This window comes from Staurois parvus, unplaced genomic scaffold, assembly GCF_062004578.1.
Source record: "Staurois parvus isolate SC_StPar_1 unplaced genomic scaffold, SC_StPar_1.0 ptg000469l, whole genome shotgun sequence".
Taxonomy (NCBI): domain Eukaryota; kingdom Metazoa; phylum Chordata; class Amphibia; order Anura; family Ranidae; genus Staurois; species Staurois parvus.
This window is the reverse complement of record NW_028318265.1, coordinates 1167692-1189800: the sequence shown is the minus strand read 5'-3', so window position 1 is coordinate 1189800 and position 22109 is coordinate 1167692. Positions and strand designations below refer to the sequence as shown.

Below are 22109 nucleotides of genomic sequence, written 5' to 3'. Positions count from 1 at the left end.
CTCACTAGCGCCTTTAACCACACGCAACATCAGACCCCGACCGCTCCAGCCCTGGCAGACTGATCACACCAAAAGCCTCAAACGACACAGTCATGCCCTGGAGCGACTATGGCGCAAAACCAAATCTCAACAAGCCTTCACCCGCTACAAATCTGCCTTCCACACCTACACCTCCTCCCTCCACGCTGCCAAACAAGCCTAGTTCCTGACCCTCATCAAGGCCCTCTCCTCCAATCCTCGCCGACTCTTCTCCACCTTCAACTCTCTACTCTCGCCACCCCCACCTCCACCCAGCACCTCACTCACTGCCCTTGAGATTGCCAATCACTTCAAAAACAAGATTGACACAATTCGCAAGGACATCGCCGCAACTCACACGTCCTCTCAACCCGTCCCCTCTCACACAGCTACCCCCTCATCCCCCCTCCCCCTCGACATAACCCGCAGGGACTTCGACGCTGCTCAAACTCCCTCCAACCCCCTTCCCCCTCACTGGGCTACCCCCTCATCACCCTTCTCCTGCGGCCTTCGACACAGTCGACCACCCCCTCCTCCTCAAAAAACTACACTCCCTCGGCCTCAGAGATTCTGCTCTCTCCTGGCTCTCATCCTACCTGTCACAACGCTCCTTCAGCGTTACCTATAACGCTACAACCTCCCCCTCACTCCCCCTCTCTGTTGGGGTCCCTCAAGGCTCTGTCCTCGGGCCCCTTCTCTTCTCCATCTATACCTCCTCCCTTGGCCAACTCATACACTCTCACGGCTTCAACTACCACCTCTATGCCGACGACACACAAATCTATCTCTCAACCCCCCACCTCACCCCCTTGGTCTCAGCCCGAATCACTCACCTACTGAGCGACATATCAGACTGGATGTCGCTCCACTTCCTTAAATTGAACCTCTCCAAAACCGAGTTTCTTGTCTTCCCACCAGCCCTGACACCACCCCCCATTGACTTCTCCATCACATCCAACAACGCTACCATCAAACCCGCCCTGCAGGCCAGAGTACTTGGTGTCATTCTGGACTCCAACCTATCCTTCCAGCCCCAAGTCCAATCTTTAACAAAGTCGTGCAGACTCCACCTCCGCAACATCGCCAAAATCCGCACGTTCCTAACCCCAGAAACCACTAAACAGCTCATCCACTCCCTCATCATATCACGACTTGACTACTGCAACTCCCTCCTCACTGGCCTGCCTCGCCGCTGGCTATCCCCGCTTCAGTCCATCCTGAATACGGCTGCCAGACTCATTCCCCTTTCCAACCGCTCTGTCTCCACCACCCCCCTCTGCCAATCCCTCCACTGGCTTCCGATTGCGCAACAGATCAAATTCAAAATCCTAACACTGACGTACAAAGCTGTCCTCCATACTGCCCCAAACTACATCACTGACCTAATATCCAAGTACCGCCCAGCACGCACACTCCGCTCCTCACAAGACCTCCTTCTCTCTAGCTGCCTGGTCTCCTCCTCCCATGCCCGCCTCCAGGACTTCTCCAGGGTGTCACCCATCCTCTGGAACTCCCAACCCATCAGATTATCACCTACTCTTCTCTCCTTTAGGCGCACCCTGAAAACCCACCTCTTCAGGGAAGCCTACCCCACCCCCTGCTAACTTGCCGACCTCCTCCACTCTTCCTACCACTCCATCCCCCACAGCTATCTCCTCCTGTGCCACCATCCCCTCCCTCCTAGATTGTAAGCTCGAAAGAGCAGGGCCCTCGATCCCCTCATGTTTTGCATTGTATTGGTATTGTTCTGTCACATGTTCTGTCCCCCGGCGCTGAGCGAACTATTGGCGCTTTATAAATACTGTATAATAATAATAATTTACTTTAAAGTGTTACTAAACCCAGAACAGTAAAAAATCAGTCTGTATATGCAGTAAAGCATGCTTGTTTTACTCACTGTGGAACCTAAGGGGTTAAAAATGCTGTTTGATCCTGAAATCTCTTATTCTCCCCCTCTTCCAGTGCCCCTCTTATCTCCTGATGAGACATATCGACATTCTGCACATGCTCAGTTTGGTGTGTATTGCTACAGGTTTTTTTTTTTTGTTTTGTTTTTTTTTTTTTTTTTTTTAGGAGTGCGCATGTGATCATCACAGGGCCAATCATCTAATCAGAGGTCAGGAGTACTGCATCCTCCTACAGCAGAATAAAAACTCCTTCTACCAGCTTTAACATGTGCTCTGCTGGACACTGATAGAAGTCACAAGACTTCTCTAACTGCTGATGAGAAAATTTATTTAGCAATTTATATTTACTAAAATAATTGCACTTCCATGGTCTGTGTACTGTGGGAGACAAGATAGAGTGAATGCAGGATCCTGGGTTTAGTAACACTTTAACACTTTTTTTTAACAAAGTCCCTTTAATTTTCTTTATCAACTTGGCCACTAATGGCCAAGTAAACAAAGAAAAGAAAGTGGATGTGACAAAATCTTCATTGCTTCTGATTTCCAGGGTCACAGAGAGGGAGGAATAATGTTACATCTCTCTCTGTGTAATGTCAGAGTAGTCCCGGGCTCCCCAATCCGACAGGAAACCTCTTCCGCATCCTTCTACTTTACAGAGCATCAGCAGCTATAATTTTTGATACCGGGATGATGTCCGCAGGTTCAGGCATCATCCTGGTATAACCACTGACAGCCCAGGACGTCATAGAACATCCACCTGCGTGAAGTGGTTAAAGATAATCTTTCAATCTGCAATGCAAACAGCCAGTTTCATTATAAAAGATCCAATTTCAAACAAAGTATGGCTTCAATGTGATTTTTTACAAATTTAAAGAGTAAAGCGTAATCTTAAGAGTAACTCCACTTTTGTTGAGAAAAAAAAAATCATTCCCCTCTGGGTGTACAATGCAGGGATTTTAACAAACTTTCAACCTTTTGTTATTCTGAAGAAATTACTGTTTGTGTCCATGTTCAAAGTGAATGTGTATGGCAGTGATTTCTTTAGTTCGTGATCAGCAGCTGCACTTGCAGGATTCTAACAAGGAAAGTAGCAGGGTCTGAATCCCCCTAGATCTGATTAAAGTAGCTATAAAGCCTAAACACTTGTTACCTTTATGCATTTTTTGCAATAGGGTAAAAAATGTTTAGGCATCAATCAGTATCCCCCCTCACCTCCCTTTTTACATACCGGAGCCCTCATCCGATCCAGCGCTGTGCACGTCTGCAGCTCTTCTCTACACCTTACTTCCTGGTCTCACTAGCTTTGTTATGGCAGTTGGATGCCATTCGCCCCCACCACTGTCAATCAATGCCGGGGAGGAGGGGGGCTGGGTTCTGCTGTCTACATCAACAGAAACAGGCAGTGAGGCTCCAGAGCGCACTCGCACAAGTCCCTCAGAGAAGGCAGATTTCTTTGGGGGCACTTGGTGGAAGAAGCCAGCAGCGCCTACAGGGGACCCAAGGCAGTTCAGGGCAGCTTTGTGCAATTCCATTGCACAAAGCAGGTAACCTGTTTGATATTTTAAAAAATACAATTACTTTAATCCTGTGGGAATATCTTACCAGAGTGGAAATGTGTGTTGGAGGGGATGTGATTTGTATCTTAGAGCAGACTTCTAGGAAAATCAGTGAGCCAATCATACAAGCAGGGAATGACATCTCTGAGGGGTGTTCCGTACACCATCTGTGTACAGAATGCCTCCAGGTTGCCATATTGTATTGCATTTAACAGAAAATAACAATGCTGCAGATTGAAAAGGAAAGCTCATTTTTAATAACGTTATATTACAATATAGTTTGTATCATAAATGTATATGCTATAATATTTTTCTTTATCTGCAATATTTATCCCCATGAAAGTGGAGTTATCCTTTTAAAGGGAATGATCACAGCATACACGTTCATTACATAATATCTGCATTGTAATAGCAATACAAACAACAGTTATTTTTGACAATCCCATATAACTATACTTTAAAAAAAAAAATGCCTTTCTTGTTGTGAGTTCTGGCTGTCACCTGGTCATCTACTTCCACAACTTCCTAGATTCCCTACATGCTTTGCAGCTTCTCCTCTGCTGTTTACTTTCAATTTCTAAGGACTACATATCCCATGGTACCTTGCTTTCAGCAAGCAGTTATTCCTGTACTTACTCCACCTCCTGAGACTCCTCCTCTCAGCACCTCTATAGTTCAGAAGGCAAGCTCTGTGAATTTTGTGACACAGCAATGCCTACTCACAGGACATAGTGAACACGTCACAGAACTCAAGAAAGTAAATGTATACATTTTGATCATAGATGTGCTTTAATTTAAAAAAAATCCTATTGATCATTTATCTGGGGATAGTACTGATACATGTATGGCCTCTCAAACTCCATGTCCCCATAGACTTACATGACAGAGGATCGCTGGTCTAAATATACAGGCTCATTCAAGACTATGGAAGCTCAGTGTATAGGTGCGGCACGCGCTGAAGAGAATTTCATCACAGTAGACTTAAATATTGGGGCGGCCCATGGCTCAATGTGGAGGTGAGGGAGTAGTTGGGATGGAGTCAGTGCAGTTTAGTGGAAGGGAGCTGGTAATAAGGGTGGAGAGGTCATCGTTCAAATAACAGCGGGGTGCTCTGTTAGTCAATAATAAAAACAGGCAGTGTATGCAGAACAACCTGATCTTCTGCCAATTAATAATAGGATAATAATGTTTATGCAGGACAATGGGGTGCTCTGCCAGTTAATATGAACAGGCACTACATGCAGGACAATGGGGTGCTCTGCCAGTTAATATGAACAGGCACTACATGCAGGACAATGGGGTGCTCTGCCACTTAATATGAACAGGCACTACATGCAGGACAATGGGGTGCTCTGCCAGTTAATATGAACAGGCACTACATGCAGCACAATGGGGTGCTCTGCCAGTTAATATTATGAACAGAGACGACACGCAGGACAATGGGGTGCTCTGCCAGTTAATATTATGAACAGAGACGGTACGCAGGACAATGGGGTGCTCTGCCAGTTAATATGAACAGGCACTATATGCAGGACAATGGGGTGCTCTGCCAGTTAATATTATGAACAGAGACGGTACGCAGGACAATGGGGTGCTCTGCCAGTTAATATGAACAGGCACTATATGCAGGACAATGGGGTGCTCTGCCAGTTAATATTATGAACAGAGACGGTACGCAGGACAATGGGGTGCTCTGCCAGTTAATATGAACAGGCACTATATGCAGGACAATGGAGTGCTCTGCCAGTTAATAACACAGTTGTGGCACCCTGTCTCTGTACTCAGCCGTGTCTCACATTCCCATCATCATACATCAAATGCTACCCCAGCAGCTCACAATCTATAAAAATTTCTAAATGTGGATACCTTCTTGTAAAGCCAGCCACGCATAATCACCGGGGCATTGGGGTTCCTCTTTATAGAATTTGAACGTTTCCCAAAATTGTGGACTTTTCCAGCAGATCTAGAGGACTGGAAAAAAAAAAAAAAAAAAAAACATCACTCATCACTAGATACAATCTTAACATACACAATTTTTTACAATGGAAGAGAAGATACAGTCATTCATCACTAAACACAAAAGGGGATATTTATCAAACAAATAGGCAACACAATTAAGACACCAATCAGGCTGCCTCACTGTTCAATGAAATCTCTGAGAAAGGTTTACAGCATATTTGTAGCACAGCGGTTAGAGTAATTGGTTTGAATCCCTATCATGAGACTACCTGCATGGACATTTGGACTTTGCCTGTTCTCCCTGTACTCTGGTTCCTCCTAAACTTTAAATACATGCTGGTAGGTTATAATTGGTTCCTGTCTAAATTGGCCCTTGTATGTGTATGTATGTATGTATGTATGTATGCATGTATGCATGCATGCATGCCAGTTAAGCAGCCCATAAAATATTTTTTTTCTTCATTCAACCTGCTGGTTGAAACAAAAAAAAAATAAAAATTAATCAATTCCCCCATCCACACAATCAATCCTCCCCACTGAGTCATTGTATTCTGACAGCAGGGAGAATTCCCTGCAGTCAGAATACACTAATCATTGTTGCGGGTTATAGCCTGCAATGCTGATCGAGTAAGGAAACTCCAACAGGATGGTTGTACAAAAGTCGATCAGCAGGTCCCTGTTTCATAAATGGATCAAAATTGGCTGGTTCTTGCTGAATTGGCCAAATGTCGATCCATGAATGGCTGGCTTTAGGGACCTTAGATCGTAAGCGCCTTGAGGGCAGAGACTGATGTGAATGCACTATATACTGTATGTAAGGAACTGTGTAAGTTGTGTGCTATATAAATAAAAATATTAACAACCACCTGTACCAACCGGAGATAAATCTCTGGAGGTTGTCTGCCCAAGTGCAGGGATAAATGCACACTGTAAACCTGTCGCAGAGAATTTTCTGAAATGAGAGGCAGCCATACTATGAACAATAGGAGCAATTTCACCCTCTGTTACTCCAGAATAATGTTTAAAGTGGGTGTAAAGCTAAAAGCTTTTTTTTACCTTAATGCATTCTTCGCATTAAGGTATAAAACCCTTTCAACAGTAACTCCCCCCAGCAATCCCTATATACTCACCTGAGCTTGATCTTGATCCAGAATGGCGTATGTCTGCAGCAGCTCTTCTCTCCTTGCTCCACTCTAACAGGCTTAGCTGAGAGCTGCAAGAGCCATTGTCTCCTGCTGATGTCAGTGAACAACTGTGAGTAGAGAGCAGGGCAGGACGAGCTGTACTGTGTGCCTAAATAATCGCACACAGCCCGGCTGGAAAATGAACCCGCATAAATTCCCACCATAGAAACTAGCTTGCTATGCGGACACTTGGAAGGGATGAGGAGCCCAGAGCACCGGCAGGGGATCCCAGAAGAGGAGGTTTGGGGCCATTCTGTGCAAAACCATTGCACGGAGCAGGTAAGTATAACATATCTGTTATTGACCAAAAAAATAAGAAAAAACCTTACAACCATTTTAAGCCCACATTATTCCACATATATAAGTGCCCGAAATACTGAAATATAAGATCAACTCTTTCATCTACTGATAGATATCACTTTGCAAATCTCTATATGTAGGGGAAAAATGGAACTATAAATAGCAAACAAAGGACAAAAATGTTTAGGTAAAGATGACAATAGCTAGATGATATAAAATGACTTAGGCAGCAACACCCAGCAATGCCCTATATATTCAGTTCTTCATTTACAAAGGTGAGAAGAAATGAAGAGGTGGGAAAGAGGCAACATATAGACAATATCAGGTATACGGAATCTCTCGGCAGGAGACCAGCTCTAATTATACGTCTCTCTGTTCTCTATAAAGGAATAATCTGGAGCACAGGCAGGATAGAGGTGGGCGATAGAATAACAGAACTCCAAAACGTACTGCAGAATATCCAGAATAAAGCAGGGATTAACGCTGTGTGAGATACACCATCAAATGCCATTATCAGACATTATGATCACCTGACCTCCAGATCTGATACTGTCAGGTGCCCTTACCATGTACATACTTATCACCTGGCCTCCAGATCCTATAGCACCAGGTGACCATGCACATACTGATCAGCTGGCCTTCAGGTCCAATACCACTAGGTGTTCTCACACACTGAACACCTGACCTCCATCTGCTGTTCTGGAAGGTATAGTCACCATGTGCAGACTGATGCCCTGATCTCCGGATCTGACACCGCTAGGTGCCGTCATCATGTACAAACTTATTCCTGACTGCCACATCCCAATATCTCCAGGTACCTGCTAACACCAGGTGTCATCATCATGTACATAATAATCACCTGACCACCAGATCCTATACTACCAGGTGCCATCATCATGTATATACTTGATCACCTGCCCTCCTGATCCTATACTACCAAACGCTGTCACCATGTACACACCGATCACCTGACTTTCAGATGCTAATACTGCCAGGTACCTTCACCACGTACATACTAATCACCAGACATACGTATCCTACACCACCAGTTGCAGTCACCATGAACTGAGTGATCAATGGGTCTCCTTGCCTATGTATTCCTCTATGCACAGATAGCAATCACTGTGACTTATCCAGTACAAAGCCTCAGTCACCATTACAATGAAAACCGAATGTGTTATACATTGGTGTACACCTCATGTCCTAGTATTCACTGCATTTTCATGTATGGGAGGAAGTAATGCAAGTTAGTCAGGACGCCCCTTGACCCTTCCATCATCATTCAGTAAACACTTACCCGGCTAATGGGGCTGGCGGGGTTGCCTGAAGTGGTTGGAGCGTTGCAATTAGAATTGTCACTGGTTACGCTGACAGCTCGGTCCTTTGTTTCCTGAGAGGTCATGGTAGAGGGAGTCCTACAAATGACAGAAAAGAATAATATGAAATAGACACATGAGAACAACCTCAGAGGAGAAGGTGGTTCTCTGTGATCACATAAAAGAAGAGAATTGTAAATGACAAGTCACATGATTAGTTGAGATATTTTACACATAAAAATATCGAACGTGATGAACACCTTGAAAATCCTCTGAACTCAGAAGGATGGGCTGTGCTGGAAGATGCAACCTCAATGTCGGTCTAAACTATAGAGAGAAATCTGGCGGATCTATTGATACAAGTCCTCAGTTCACTATGTGAAAACTACATTCCATAATACTCTACCCCTAACAGGACATATCCCTGGAACCAACACATGTTTAACAGCTGGTGACTCAATATTCCGAACCTTTTCGATTGTCATCAATGAAGACATACAGTCTCCGGGTTCTTATTACCGTCCATCAGCTTCCAGACTGGATCCAGAATTGTATAAAAATTTCCTTTCCCTCATCTGAGGTGTACAGAAGAAACAATGTTACAATGTGTCAGGAGGACCAATCCAAATCATAGGAATGTTGTTAAAATGTATCAGGACTGGTCAGTGGAATGTTGTTACAATGTATCGGGATTGGACACACGAATAAATTGTTACAGTGTATCGAGATTGGTCATGGGAATGCTGTTATAATGTATCAGGACTAGCGACAGGAATGTTGTTACAATTATTAGGACTGGTCACAGGAATGTTGTTACATTGTATCTGGGCACAGGAATATTGTTACAATGTAGAAGGATTAGTCATGGCAATATTGCAACAATGATACTCACTGATCGTTGACCACGAAGATGCAGTTGTCCTGGGAGGGCAGTCCTGTTACTGGGTGTTTACATGTCACTTTCCTCTCATTGTGGCTGCAAAACACAAAGAAACTATCATAGGATGTTCTGATACAAGACATAAATCTTCTTCACTGACTTTATGACAAAAACATAAGAGACCATTCTAGAACTGTTCAGAGATCATCCTCTGCTGTAAGCTGTCATTTCTGACTCCTGCTATGGCACAGTACGCAAATTATCACATCAAAAACATGAGGCCTCAACAATAGAAGAACCTAAACAATGGAATGCTGTATAATAATTAAAAAAACACTGTAACATTATATATATACACACACACGGGATAATTATTATTTGATCCCCTGCAAATTTTGTCAGTTTGCCCACTTACAAAGAAGTGATGGGTCTATAATTTTTATCATAGGTGTATTTTGAAAAATCCAGAAAGAAAAACATGATACAAATGTTATAAATCGAGTTGCAGTTCAGTGAGTAAAATAAATATTTGATCCCCAAGCAAAACATGACTTAGTACTTGCTGGAGAAACCCTTGCTGGCAAGCACAGAGGTAAGACGTTTCTTGCAGTTGGTTACAATGTTTGCACAGATCTCAGGAGGGATTTTGGTCCACTCTTCTTTACATATCTTCTCTAAAACCTTAAGGTTTCTTGGCTGTTACTTGGTAACTCAAAGTTTCATCTCCCTCCCTAAATTTTCTATAGGATTAAGATCTGAAGGCTGACTAGGCCACTCCATGACCTGTACATGTTAGACATTAATGGCTGTGTGTTGAGTTATTTTGAGGGGACAGCAAATTTACACTGTTATACAAGCTGTACACTCACTACTTTACATTGTAGCAAAGTGTCATTTCTTCAGTGTTGTCACATGAAAAGATAGAATAAAATATTTACAAAAATATGAGGGGTGTACTCACTTCTGTGAGATACTGTATATGTATACACACACACCAACAATCCTGAATATTCAGTGATTATTGGGAAAGTCACTACCAATCTAAGTGACAGTCTTCAGACCAGGGATATGATGTCACCTTGTTGTACACAGAACGACATTTTCACAGTGTGTTATAAAAGGGGGTCAAACCACAAAGCTGCAGAAGTGTGTTAACATTTTTTGTTATTTATCACATGGCAGAGATGTAGAACTTCTGCAAGCCCATACTTCCGACAAATCATTATTTTAACTGGCAGATTAATATTCTCTCTTCACCTGTAAGAGGTCCTTTCCTGCACTCTTCAATGAACACATCACAGAACCATTGTAAGAAATGAAATTTAACTTTAAATGGCAAAATCTTAGATGCAAAATGTATAAAAATGATATTCATGCAGGAGGTACATCGGTTTCCTGAGACTTAATTGTAAAAATCAGCAAACAGCACAGAGGAGTGAGAAGCCATCTATTTTTGTGGAAAGGCCCCAATGTTGTTCATGGTTGCTGTGTTTTTTAACTCAGATATGCAGAGCATATGGTTTTCTCCCCAGCAAGGGGTGCCAAGAGCAGAATTCAGGTAAGGGACACGTGACAATCTGTCTACGTTCAGAAATTCTACCCTGTCATCCATCTCTCTCATTTCCCATCAGACCTCCCCTAGCATGATGTATACAGAGTATTTATATAAATTCATCAGTGTACTCAGCACTCTACCAACTTTCATATAATCCAGGACAAGACAGTCACCTAACACACAGCAAAAGACTTTCACAAAGGTATTCACACCCATAGCTAGCGATCAGTGTCCAGGGCTCTGTACTGCGGCAGAATTACGACAACGCTGCTTATTATACCATCATTAAATCCTATTTCACTTCTACAAGCTCCACACAAATCTCCAAAGCTCATAATAATTCTTAAATCGCTTTTTCCCAAACTAAACTGCTCGTTGTTATCCCATCTCAGAAAGGAATTATGAGATCAATCTGTCTGCAAGAATTTATCTCACACACCGCACACAATTCACTGCAGATGGCATGGATGTTCCCATTACACATGTTCCTAGGAAGGCAGAGGAGGGAGAATGCCGGTGGCCCCAGGACAGTAAACTATGACCTGAATAATGTGTGCTGGGTTTGCCAAGAACCAGCCATGGAGACACAGGACACATATCAATGTAGGACTGGCCAGGAGGTCACCATCTGTACCAAACCAGCAGAAATCTATATAGCCCCCTCAGTGGGAGGGGAGCCTTTCTGCTGTCGCATCTTCCACTAAACCAGCTACTTGGTAAGTTAACACTAATAGCTACAGCACATCCCCCTAAAAATAAGAGCAGATCCTCACTTCGGTATAAATGTACTTGGGACCAGCAGTCCAATACCCTCCAAACCCCCTTCTATTGTATCTAAGACAACAAATATAAAATGTAGTTAGTATACACAGAGAAAATCTTTAACTATTAATGGTTTCTCTTGGCTTTCTGGCATACAGTTCTGGAATTAGTGTCAGTCTCTACTCTGGATCCTACAGTCTGCCTGTCATGACTGGTTTTAAAACCCTAGTGGGGTGTAGCGCTCAAAACAAATAAAAACAATATGTCCACATATATAAACGCATGTGAATGCATAAATGGATATAGAGTCTGTATCAAGAAGAAATATAGCAGATGAACTTTTGACTCCAACCAAAAGTGAAAAATGCGCACTCACCGGAAGCGCATAGATAATGCGCATACATATATAAATTTCCAGAGTAGATTGGCCAATCCGGTGAACTTTATCCTATGGTGCAGTCATCAAGCCCTTGGAGAACTGTGTTGAATCCCTTGACCAGGAGTTCCTTCTTTAGGCTAAATGAGGTAATCAGCCTGGATACGGGGCTCCTGTTCCTCCAGATATGTTGGATACTGACAGGTACCTGTGGGCTTAATAGCTTCATTTAAAATAGCCGCCCGGGCTTCAATCCAGCACCAGGCAGCAGAAGTGTGCTGTACTGTCTAGTTCCTGAGGAGGAACTATCTGGAGGAACAGGAGCCCCGTATCCAGGCTGATTACCTCATTTAGCCTAACGAAGGAACTCCTGGTCAAGGGATTCAACACCGTTCTCCAAGGGCTTGATGGCTGCACCATAGGATAAAGTTCACTGGATTGGCCAATCTACTCTGGAAATTTATATATGTATGCGCATTATCTATGCGCTTCCGGTGAGTGCGCATTTTTCACTTTTGGTTGGAGTCACAAGTTCATCTGCTATATTTCTTTTTGATACAGACTCTATATCCGTTTACGCATTCACATGCGTTTATATATGTGGACATATTGTTTTTATTTGTTTTGAGCGCTACACCCCACTTATTTATCTATACTTTTACAGAGTTTTTATTGGTACCTCTTGCTGTTTTACCAGCTGCTTTTAGGAGCACTCACTTCTATTTACTTTTAATTTGTCGGTTTTAAAACCCTGCCCTTACACCACATACCCTTATCCTTTGGTCACCAATGGAGACTAAAGAACTGAGAGCATCATGCAAGGAGGCCAGATCCTAACCAGACAGACATATGGATCTATCATTGCCAATGTGGTTTGAGAGTGCATGTTATAGGGCAACAAGCTTGTTCTTGATTCACTGGAGGGTTACGAACCTGGGACAAACATATATATACAGATATCCTGACATGCACATGTCCAAGTCTACCTACCAAGTGGTGAGGGAAGGATAACCAAAACAGACTACCAACTATACACTGTGTGCAAAATTCTCACACAAGTGAGTATTTTAAACAAATCATCATTTTTATGCAAATTGTCCAACTCCAAGCTCTATAAACTTGAAGCCTTACTGGATTTAAGCATATCAGGTGATGTATATTTGTGTAATGAGAGAGGGTGTGGCCTAAGGAGATCAACACCCTATATCAAGGTGTGCAAAATTATTAGGCAGCTTCTTTTCCTCAGGCAAAATGGGCCAAAAGAGATTTAACTGACTCTGAAAAGTCATAAATTGTAAAAAGTCTTTCAGAGAGATACAGCACTATTGGAATGGCTAAGAGATTGGAGCGTGATCACAGAACCATCAAATATTTTGTTGCAAATAGTCAACAGGGTCGTAAGAAATGTATTGAGAGAAAAAAAAGATGCAAATTAACTGCCAAAGATTTGAGAAGAATCAAATGTGAAGCTACCAGGAACCCATTATCTTCCAGTGCTGTCATATTCCAGAACTGCAACCTACATGGAGTGCCCAGAAGTACAAGGTGTTCAGTGGTCAGAGACATGGCTAAGGTAAGGAAGGCTAAAACCCGACCACCACTCAACAAGACACATAAGTTGAAACGGCAAGAATGCGCCAAGAAATATCTGAAGATAGATTTTTCAAAGGTTTTATGGACTGATAAGATGAGAGTGACTCTTGACAGACCACATGGATGGACTCGTGGCTGGATCAGTAACGGACACAGAGCTCCACTTCAACTCAGACACCAGCAAAGTGGAGGTGGGGTACTGGTATGGGCTGGTATTGTTAAAGATGAGCTAGTTGGACCTTTTTGGGTTGAAGATGGACTCAAAATCAACTCCCAAACCTACTGCCAGTTTTTAGAAGACACTTTCTTCAAGCAGTTTTACAGGAAAAAGTCTGCATCTTTCAAGAGGACCATGATATTTATGCAGGACAATGCTCCATTGAATGCAATGAAATACTCCACTGCGTGACTAGCCAGTAAAGGCCTTAAAGATAAAAGAATAATGACATGGCCCCCTTCCTCACCTGACCTAAACCCAATTGAAAACTTGTGGGCCCTTCTGAAATGGGAGATTTACAGTGAAGGAAAACATTACACCTCTCTGGAGAGTATCTGGAAGACTGTGGTTGCTGCTGCACAAAAAGTTGATTGTCAACAGAAAAAACTGACAGACTCCATGAATGGAAGGATTATGACTGTTATTGAAAAGTTGGGTGGCTATATTAGTCTCTGTTTTTTTTTGTTTTTGAGATGTCAAAAATGTTTGTAAATTTTGAGGAGTTTGTTTATTATCACTGATAAAAATAAACAAGTTATATGGGAACATTCATTTTTCATTTAGTTGCATAATAATCGTGCACACAGATATTCTCCTAAGAAAGCCAAAACCTCACATTTACTTTCTTAAATATTCAGGCTTGAGGTTTATTAACGTTTTGGATTGATCGAGAGCACTGTAGTTTAATAATGACATTAATCCTCAAAAATACAACTTGCTTAATAATTGTGCACACAGTGTATGCCTTAAAAATAGGCCTGCCTTATGCAATTTCACATAGACCTCTCCTGACATTGTTTTAACACTTCAGGGGGGACTCCCAACAACCACTGTGGATATTGGGGGACCAATAAAGTAGTAAAAACTGAAATTACCAAGAAAAACAGAAAGAAGAGATGCTTTGCAGGCTGATAAAATGGGTGACCCAACGGTGGTGGATGAGCAAAGAGACTTGGAACTGCTTGTAATAAGTCATTTGACTCTTCCACCTCCAGGAAGTAATATTTTCCACAGTTGCCGGATCCTTGGTTACACATAATATCTATGTAGACATATAATGACAGACCTTGGATAGGCGCAGAGCAGACCAGGAATGAGATGGGATGGTACAAAGTTTGTGGTTTGGCAGACTTTATGCCCAACATTGGTTAACCTGGCACCAGCTGTAGTTTTTATGAGAGGCTCAGCGACATTTGAAAATTCCAGCAGATGTGCCAGGACAATCGAAGGACAAACTAAACATTCAATATTCCTTACTGTCATAGTGGGGGTGACATAAGAGCTTCTGGGACTGCCGTCCTGCCACTCAAGGCCGCGCCCCACTTTTCCACTTGAGGACCATGTCCTGCTGTCCTTCCACTCGAAAACCACGTTCCCCCATCACGGCCATGTCCCGTCCTGTCATATGAGGGCAAAGCCCCATCCGGTCATACAAGGACATCTTTGAAATGCATACACATTGCCACATGTTTTGTCTCCTAAAAATGTAGTAAGTTCAAAAAATACCTGTTGGTCTGCCAGAAACCATGTAATCTCTTAACGTCTTGCTGCCTCTGCTGCACTGAAACATAGTTGTCAGCCTTGCACAGCTCTACCCTGTAGGCTACACAATAATGGGTTATGGAGATGGGTTTTCGGGGGATGAAGTAAAAGCATCATGGATATGAGCAGGAGTCATGGAGATGAGAAGACGGGTTAGAAAGATTAGGGTCATAGAGAAGAGGAAAGTGGGAGTGGTTCTGGAGATGAAGAGGGGGGATGTGTTCCGCACTCCTGCATGAAACCAGGGAGGATTGACATTTCAGTGCAGTAGAAGCACTATATTATATTATATTTTCCCTGTGAATAACGAATGTTATCAAAGATTACAGCAACCAGTCAAATCAATTTGGAACTCATGAAATGTCAGGTATAAATTTTGTGCTGTTCCATTGGTATGGAATTCTATTGGTGTATTATATGTACATGGCTTTCTTCTGGAACCACACTCACAAGAACACAAACCAGATTGCAATTGCTCTGGGTCACTGACATTTTCTGCTACTTTTGGTAAAGCTGATGGGTTACATAAATAGAGATATCACTGCCCTCAGTTCAAACATCATCATAAATGGAGCTATAAACATATACAAAAACAAATCTACAACGGCACTGTACACGCTACTTGCACATACTTCACCGACCGCTGATGGCCAAAGAGCACAAGCTGCTCATTTATCAATAAGATTTTTAATCAAGTCATGTAAATGAGAAGTAAAATGATGGAATGAAGGCTAATTAACACGGTGAAGAACCCTTCCACTGCAATTACACACCACAAAGGTCTCTCTACGCCACGGTGCACAGACTTTAATTGGAATTAATGTACTTCTCCAGTCTGGTGCAGTTTGAGGCTTCTTAATAAACACTTATTTCTTCCTCTTCAAAATCAACTTTACATAATGCTGAGAGCACTCAGTTTTACAGTAAACACCTCTGACAAGAAGGAAATGAAAACTTTATATTAACTTGAAAATAAGAAACTTCTGGCAGATGCATGGTGATGGAAATAGAAACATGGCAGCCAATATACCACACTATACGATTTAAAAGGTTCACAGTAATAACTAACCTGTGAATCGTGGCACCTTCTATCATCACCGGACAAGAAAAGGTTTTTCCTGGCCATCAGCTACTGTGTATACCTTGTATACCTTGTTTAATAACTTGGCAGTTGCTGTGACAAATCTGCCATGTGTTATCTATATCAGAATGGTTCATGGCAGGGGCGGACTGACAACTCATGGGGCCCCCGGGCAATAGGGGATCATGGGGCCCCCGGGCAATAGGGGATCATGGGGCCCCCGGGCAATAGGGGATCATGGGGCCCCCGGGCAATAGGGGATCATGGGGCCCCCGGGCAATAGGGGATCATGGGGCCCTGTGTCCTCGCCCGCACTTAAACCACACCCAAAAAAGCCTATGAAAGGTAGCAGGGGCATCTCATGGGGCCCCCTTACTGACCCCGGGCCCTTGGGCAGTGCCCAAGTTTCCAAATGGTCAGTCCGCCCCTGGTTCATGGTAATACCCAGAAATGTCCCAGGCAAACACATTCATGTGTCTTCCTAGAGCAGCTTAGATTATCATCTTATTATATTAAATAGATCTGCAGTCACACAGACATTGTACGAATATGCTCCATCATAGCCTTTCCTCCACTTTCCATTTCAGCAGTTGAGTCCAAATATGACTGTGCCAGTCAATGGGCGGCAGAGATGGACCCAGTAAACTGAGTAACAGACCTGGTTTGACACAACCCCTGTCCGATCAGACTGGTTGCCCTCCCTCTGCAATACAAGTCTGTGTGAGAACACTTGTGATGAGGGGTGTGGCTGTTACTCAGCTCTGCCAGCACAGACCACTGGGGGTAGCGCAAGAGGCACCATTTTACTGACAGAAACCCTAACAATTAAAATGAACTTTGTCGCTAAAATCAAGCTTTAAAAAAAATGTATTCCCTGTAAAAGAGAAAATGGAATGCTCACCAATCATGCTGTCTGAGTTACAGATCTATTCTTTAGGCCCCATTCACATCTTGGTAGTAGGAAGGGGTGTTCCCACTTTTTTTTTAAAGCTCAATTTACATGCCTTTCTACAGGTGGCACATAAGGCAGCCAATTCACTTGAAAAGGATGCCCTATGCATGTTTGTCACACAAAAAGAAGCTCATGCACCTTCAATTTCCCAGCGGGTGTTGATAGGGGAACTCAGCAATTTTCTTTCCCGCAACCCGCAGTTGCAGGAAAAGAAATAAAAATTACATCATCTATGGCCTGCCTAAGACTTTTTACACAGGATTTGTGATTGTAACATATACCTTACAATGTGCTGAATGTAACTCTTTAGACAATGGGAGGTGACAATGTTGTGAGACATCTGATACAGCACAGACTCCACACCAGGAACACAGTGACACAGACGGAAGACAGCCATATGTGGGGCTCACTGATGGTGGCTGGTCACACAGCTGCTGCCACTAACATGGACACTAACTCTGGATGGTGCCTGGAAACAGCTGGACTACACATTCTATTTCTTACAACAGAAAGACTTAAGAATGAAGGAAAAGACGCAAAATATTCATCCGTGAAGTGACTTCACATCAGAAGAGTTCTGTTTACCGGACAAAGAAGTGACTGACACACAAACACACACAAGAGCCTCATTGAGCCAAGTCACCAATACATTCGCAATAATTTGTTGCAGCAATTCCTGGAGAACAAAGCGCCACTTATCCCACGTCCTGACCCATTTCCGTGCCATTTACTGCTCCATCATGAGAACACAAGACCTTTCCGAGTACCCACAGAAGAATTCCTAAATAGATATGCATCTCTGAATACCAGATAATTCCGCAATCTTTTTTCTCAGTAATGTATAGATTCCAAGTGAAGCAGCACGAACAAGAAATTCCAGGTATGTGTAGGGGGAGAGGACCAGAGGAAGACGTCAGATGTTATTTCTACAACCCGCAACCCATCTCCCACTTGGTCTCACACAGATCTCACGGATAACATCCCCACTAAAAGATTTGCTTAAAGAGTAGGGCTCAGTTCACAATGCTGCGAAGGTCAAGTCATACGACTTTGCCTGCAACTTCCTTCCGACTTTGTTTTGACATTAGAGTTTAGAGCTGAAATCATACCCAAATCCACCAAAAGTAGTGCAGGAACCTTTTCTAAAGTCTGAGCGGCTTGTGTAGTATCGGTTAAGATAGCTCTCATCAATGTACATTGCAAGGATTTTAAAAAGTTTTCTTGGAGATTCCTACCTTTTGTTATTCTTAGGTAAAAGCTGTTTCTTTGGCTGTGTCCATGAGCAGAGTGAATCAGTATGGGAGTAGTTTTTTTTAATTATCAATCAGCTGCTGCACTTGCGGGGCTCTAATGAGGAAACTGGCAAGGCCTGCATCTTTTTAGGCTAGATTCACACCTATGCAGTTTGCATCAGAGCCGTTTCTGCACTGCATTTTGGCACCTGCGTTTTTATTCTATTTATTTTTTCTTGTTGCTAGGCAGATTTTAAACGCAAAATGCATCAAAAACGTGGGAAAAAATTTACTACATGCATTTCTACAGCATTTCCATTTAAGTCTATAGAAACAGAAACATAACTTTTTGCATTAGAAAAAGTCCCTAACACTTTCCAAAAAACACACCTGGTGAAAATGCAGAGATGTGAACATGTCCCATAGTAAATCATGTTAAATGGGCTGTACTGTGTTTCTGCAAAACGTTGTGGAAAACGCTTAGGTGTGAACCTAGGGTTAGATATGATTTCCCTTTAGAAGTATTTCACCAAAAATCACATTTTTGTTGCAGAGGATTCAAAAAATGTGACTTGTATATTAGTGCAGACTTCTGTGAAAATCAGTGAGCCAATCAAGAAATTACATTTCAGGGGGCGTTCTGAACACCGTTTGTGTACAGAATGCCTCCGGGTAGCCATATTGCATTGCATTTTACAGAAAATGACAGTGCTAAAGATTGAAAAGGAAAGGTCATTTTTAGAACATTGTTACAATATGACTTGAGTTGTAATTGTATACGCTATATTTACTTTTTTTATTTGCTAATTTTTTTTCCCACAAAAGTGGAGTTACCTTTTTAATCACAAGTTAACCTGTTTCCCCCAATCAGACCAACATTTTATTGCACAGGGTGAGCTGCAGCGGCATCAGTGTGACTATCACTTCTACTGTCACTTCCCAAAAAAGATTCTAAGGCTTAAAGATCCTGAAAACAATGTGGTCCTACAGTTAGGTGTATACTATATATTTGGACACAGGCACAATTTTAGATTTTTTCAAGTATTTACCAAAACATATTTAAGCTATAGTCATAGAATGGATATGGGCTGAAAGTGCACACTCTCAGGTTTAATTTGAGGGCATGTACATCCAAATTGGATGAAGGGTTTAGGAATTACAGCTCTTAAGAGTAGCTATCCCCTGTTTTTCAAGGGACCAAAATTAATTGGACACCTAAAAATAAACATTTTAATGCAGCAAAGTTGATTGGACGGCGCTTTACAGTACAGATGGACAATGATCCAAAACACACTGCAAAAGCAACCCAGGAGCTTTTGAAGGAAAAGAAGTGGAATACTCTGCAATGGCCGAGTCAATCACCTGAGCTCAACCCAATTGAGCATGCATTTCACTTGCTGAAGGCAAAACTAAAAGGCAGAAAGACCCACAAACAAAGAACAACTGAAGACAGCTGCAGTTAGAGCCTGGCAAAGCATCAGAAAGGAGGAAACCCAGTCATTGCCAGTAAAGGATTCTCAACAAAATATTAAAAATGAACATTTACTTTTGGTCCCTTGAAAAAGGGGGGTGGTTACTCTTCAGAGCAGTCATTCCTAAATCCTTCCTTCAATTTGGATGTACATACACTCAAATTAAATCTGAGAGTGTGCACTTTCAGCCCATATCCATTATATAGCTATAGCTTGAATATGTTTTGGTAAATACCTGAAAAAAAACTAAAATTGTGCCTGTGTCCAAATATTTATGCACCTAACTGTATATCTGGAAATAAACAGAGGGATTCAAAGAGAATGGGAGGAGCTGAATGAGGAGGTAATAAAATAGTGCTCTGTGAGATAAAATCCCCCCATTATAGGAAAATTGGCTAATTACAGAAAGACTCATCATATGAGAAAAATAATTCCACATCTAAGTCCAATTTTGTGTATAAATTGAACATTTATAAGAGGAAATGGTTGAGCAGCCAATAATGAAGTTGAAACAAACATCTTACTGAACTAAGGCAGGCCATAGATGGGTCGTTTAATGGTCAAATTTTTGACCACACGAAATATCAGCTAATATTCACACGGCATATTGCGTTTATAAGCGTTTGCGTCTGAAATTTATTTTTAACTCTTCCAGTTCCTGATGCTGCCCAGAGCCTTTTTTCATCATTAAAAATGCATGCAAAGCGTTTTCAAGGTACTCAGATGGACAAAACACTAAAAACAGGATGTTCCTACCAAGCTTGTCACACATGGTAATAACCAATTCACACCTCAGACCTCTCCCAGGCTTGGAAACAGAAGATATGTTAATGACCATTCACACCTCAAATTCCTCATGAAGACCCCCTGCCAGGTGACCTTAATGACTCACTCCACCAGACACCTTTCTCACCCATGGAAACAAAAGAAATGTTAATGATCAACTCACACCTAAGCTAATCTCAACACATACTTCTGTCTCTGCTTCTACTCTCTGTATTTCTCTGAACAGTCTGAAATTGTTAATAATTTACCACTTTTCAGTGCATTCTGAGCATTTGGGAGGTTCTCCTGTGCTTATCTTTAAAAAAAATGCTTCTAAACTCAAACGTGCATAAACGTGTTATGCAAACAGTGCTAAACATACTTTTTTAACCTACATTTTCCAGCAGACAGTTTCCATCGTTCAGAAGTGTCCCATGTACATGGGGCCTAAGGGGAATTAAGTGCTAGAGAAACTGACCAGAAATGTTAATACAGAGATTTGCAGATACATTCCAGACTACGGACAGATCCCTGTGATATTCTACCCAACTTCATTTTATACCACCAAATCCTTCTCTGTTCAGGCATTGCTACACACCCTCTGTCCACAAATTTCAAGAAGTTAGCACCTCTAATCCCGCACCCCATTCCTGCTACTGTAATTAAAACAAAGTTTATCACACAGCCACTCGCCCTTTGCTACAAAGTTAGAATATGACATTTGTCAGAATATGTTAACCTGATGAGCTGCAGGTGTCCCTGTACGGATGAGTAAAGTTCTGGTATCTTCAGCTGGTGAACGGAGTATCATGGCTGAATTTGGGAAGCAATACGGTTCCTCTATTGCCAAAATTTCTGTTTTATCTAGAACTGTCCTATCACAGCACCTGCCAGCTTTTACACTGGTCTGGCTGGTTCCTGAATTCTACCCATGAATGACAGCCACACACAATATTTAGTGTTTTTGGTGGAGACTGCTCATCATACTGCACACAACAAACATTTTTGGGTCATGAGTCGCGAGGAACTCCACCATCAAAGCTGAATATTCCAGAAGAGTTATGAATCATTCACGAGTCTGTCTAAATGTTTTCATACACAGGAAATTAGGACAATCATACTCGATTATTGTTCAATGGCAAGTCTCGGGAGAGGCGCACTGCGCACATCTGACAGGCTTGTTACGTGTTCCACATTCTTTTCATCACAAGCCAACAAAATCGCTCTACTGACAACAAACCTTTGGATCTTCCAGAGAACCAGGAACAATCAAGATCCAAATCACATCAGCAGAATGTACTGCACTCAGCACAGTTCACAAACAGCATATACTACACTCAGGATATACTACACACAGCACAGTTCACACACAGCATATACTACATTCAGCACAATTCACACACAGCATATACAACACTCAGCACAGTTCACACACAACATGT

At 42.3% G+C, this 22109-nt stretch overlaps 1 protein-coding gene across 12 annotated transcripts in view; it reads right to left on the bottom strand.

Moving 5' to 3' along the window:
* The window catches only part of PLEKHA5 (pleckstrin homology domain containing A5), a 213779-nt gene that overhangs the window by 112660 nt on the left and 79010 nt on the right, over nt 1–22109 (bottom strand). For 11 of the 12 annotated variants that reach the window (XM_089689103.1, XM_089689100.1, XM_089689104.1 and 8 more), the window contains 3 exons: nt 9133–9216; nt 8222–8339; nt 5348–5452 (listed from right to left, as the gene is read on the bottom strand). In XM_089689103.1, coding sequence (XP_089545229.1) covers nt 5348–5452; nt 8222–8339; nt 9133–9216 — 307 coding nt within the window. Of the gene's footprint in view, nt 1–5347; nt 5453–8221; nt 8340–8710; nt 8816–9132; nt 9217–22109 lie in introns of all 12 variants that reach the window. The other variant, XM_089689110.1, reaches the window with a different exon arrangement.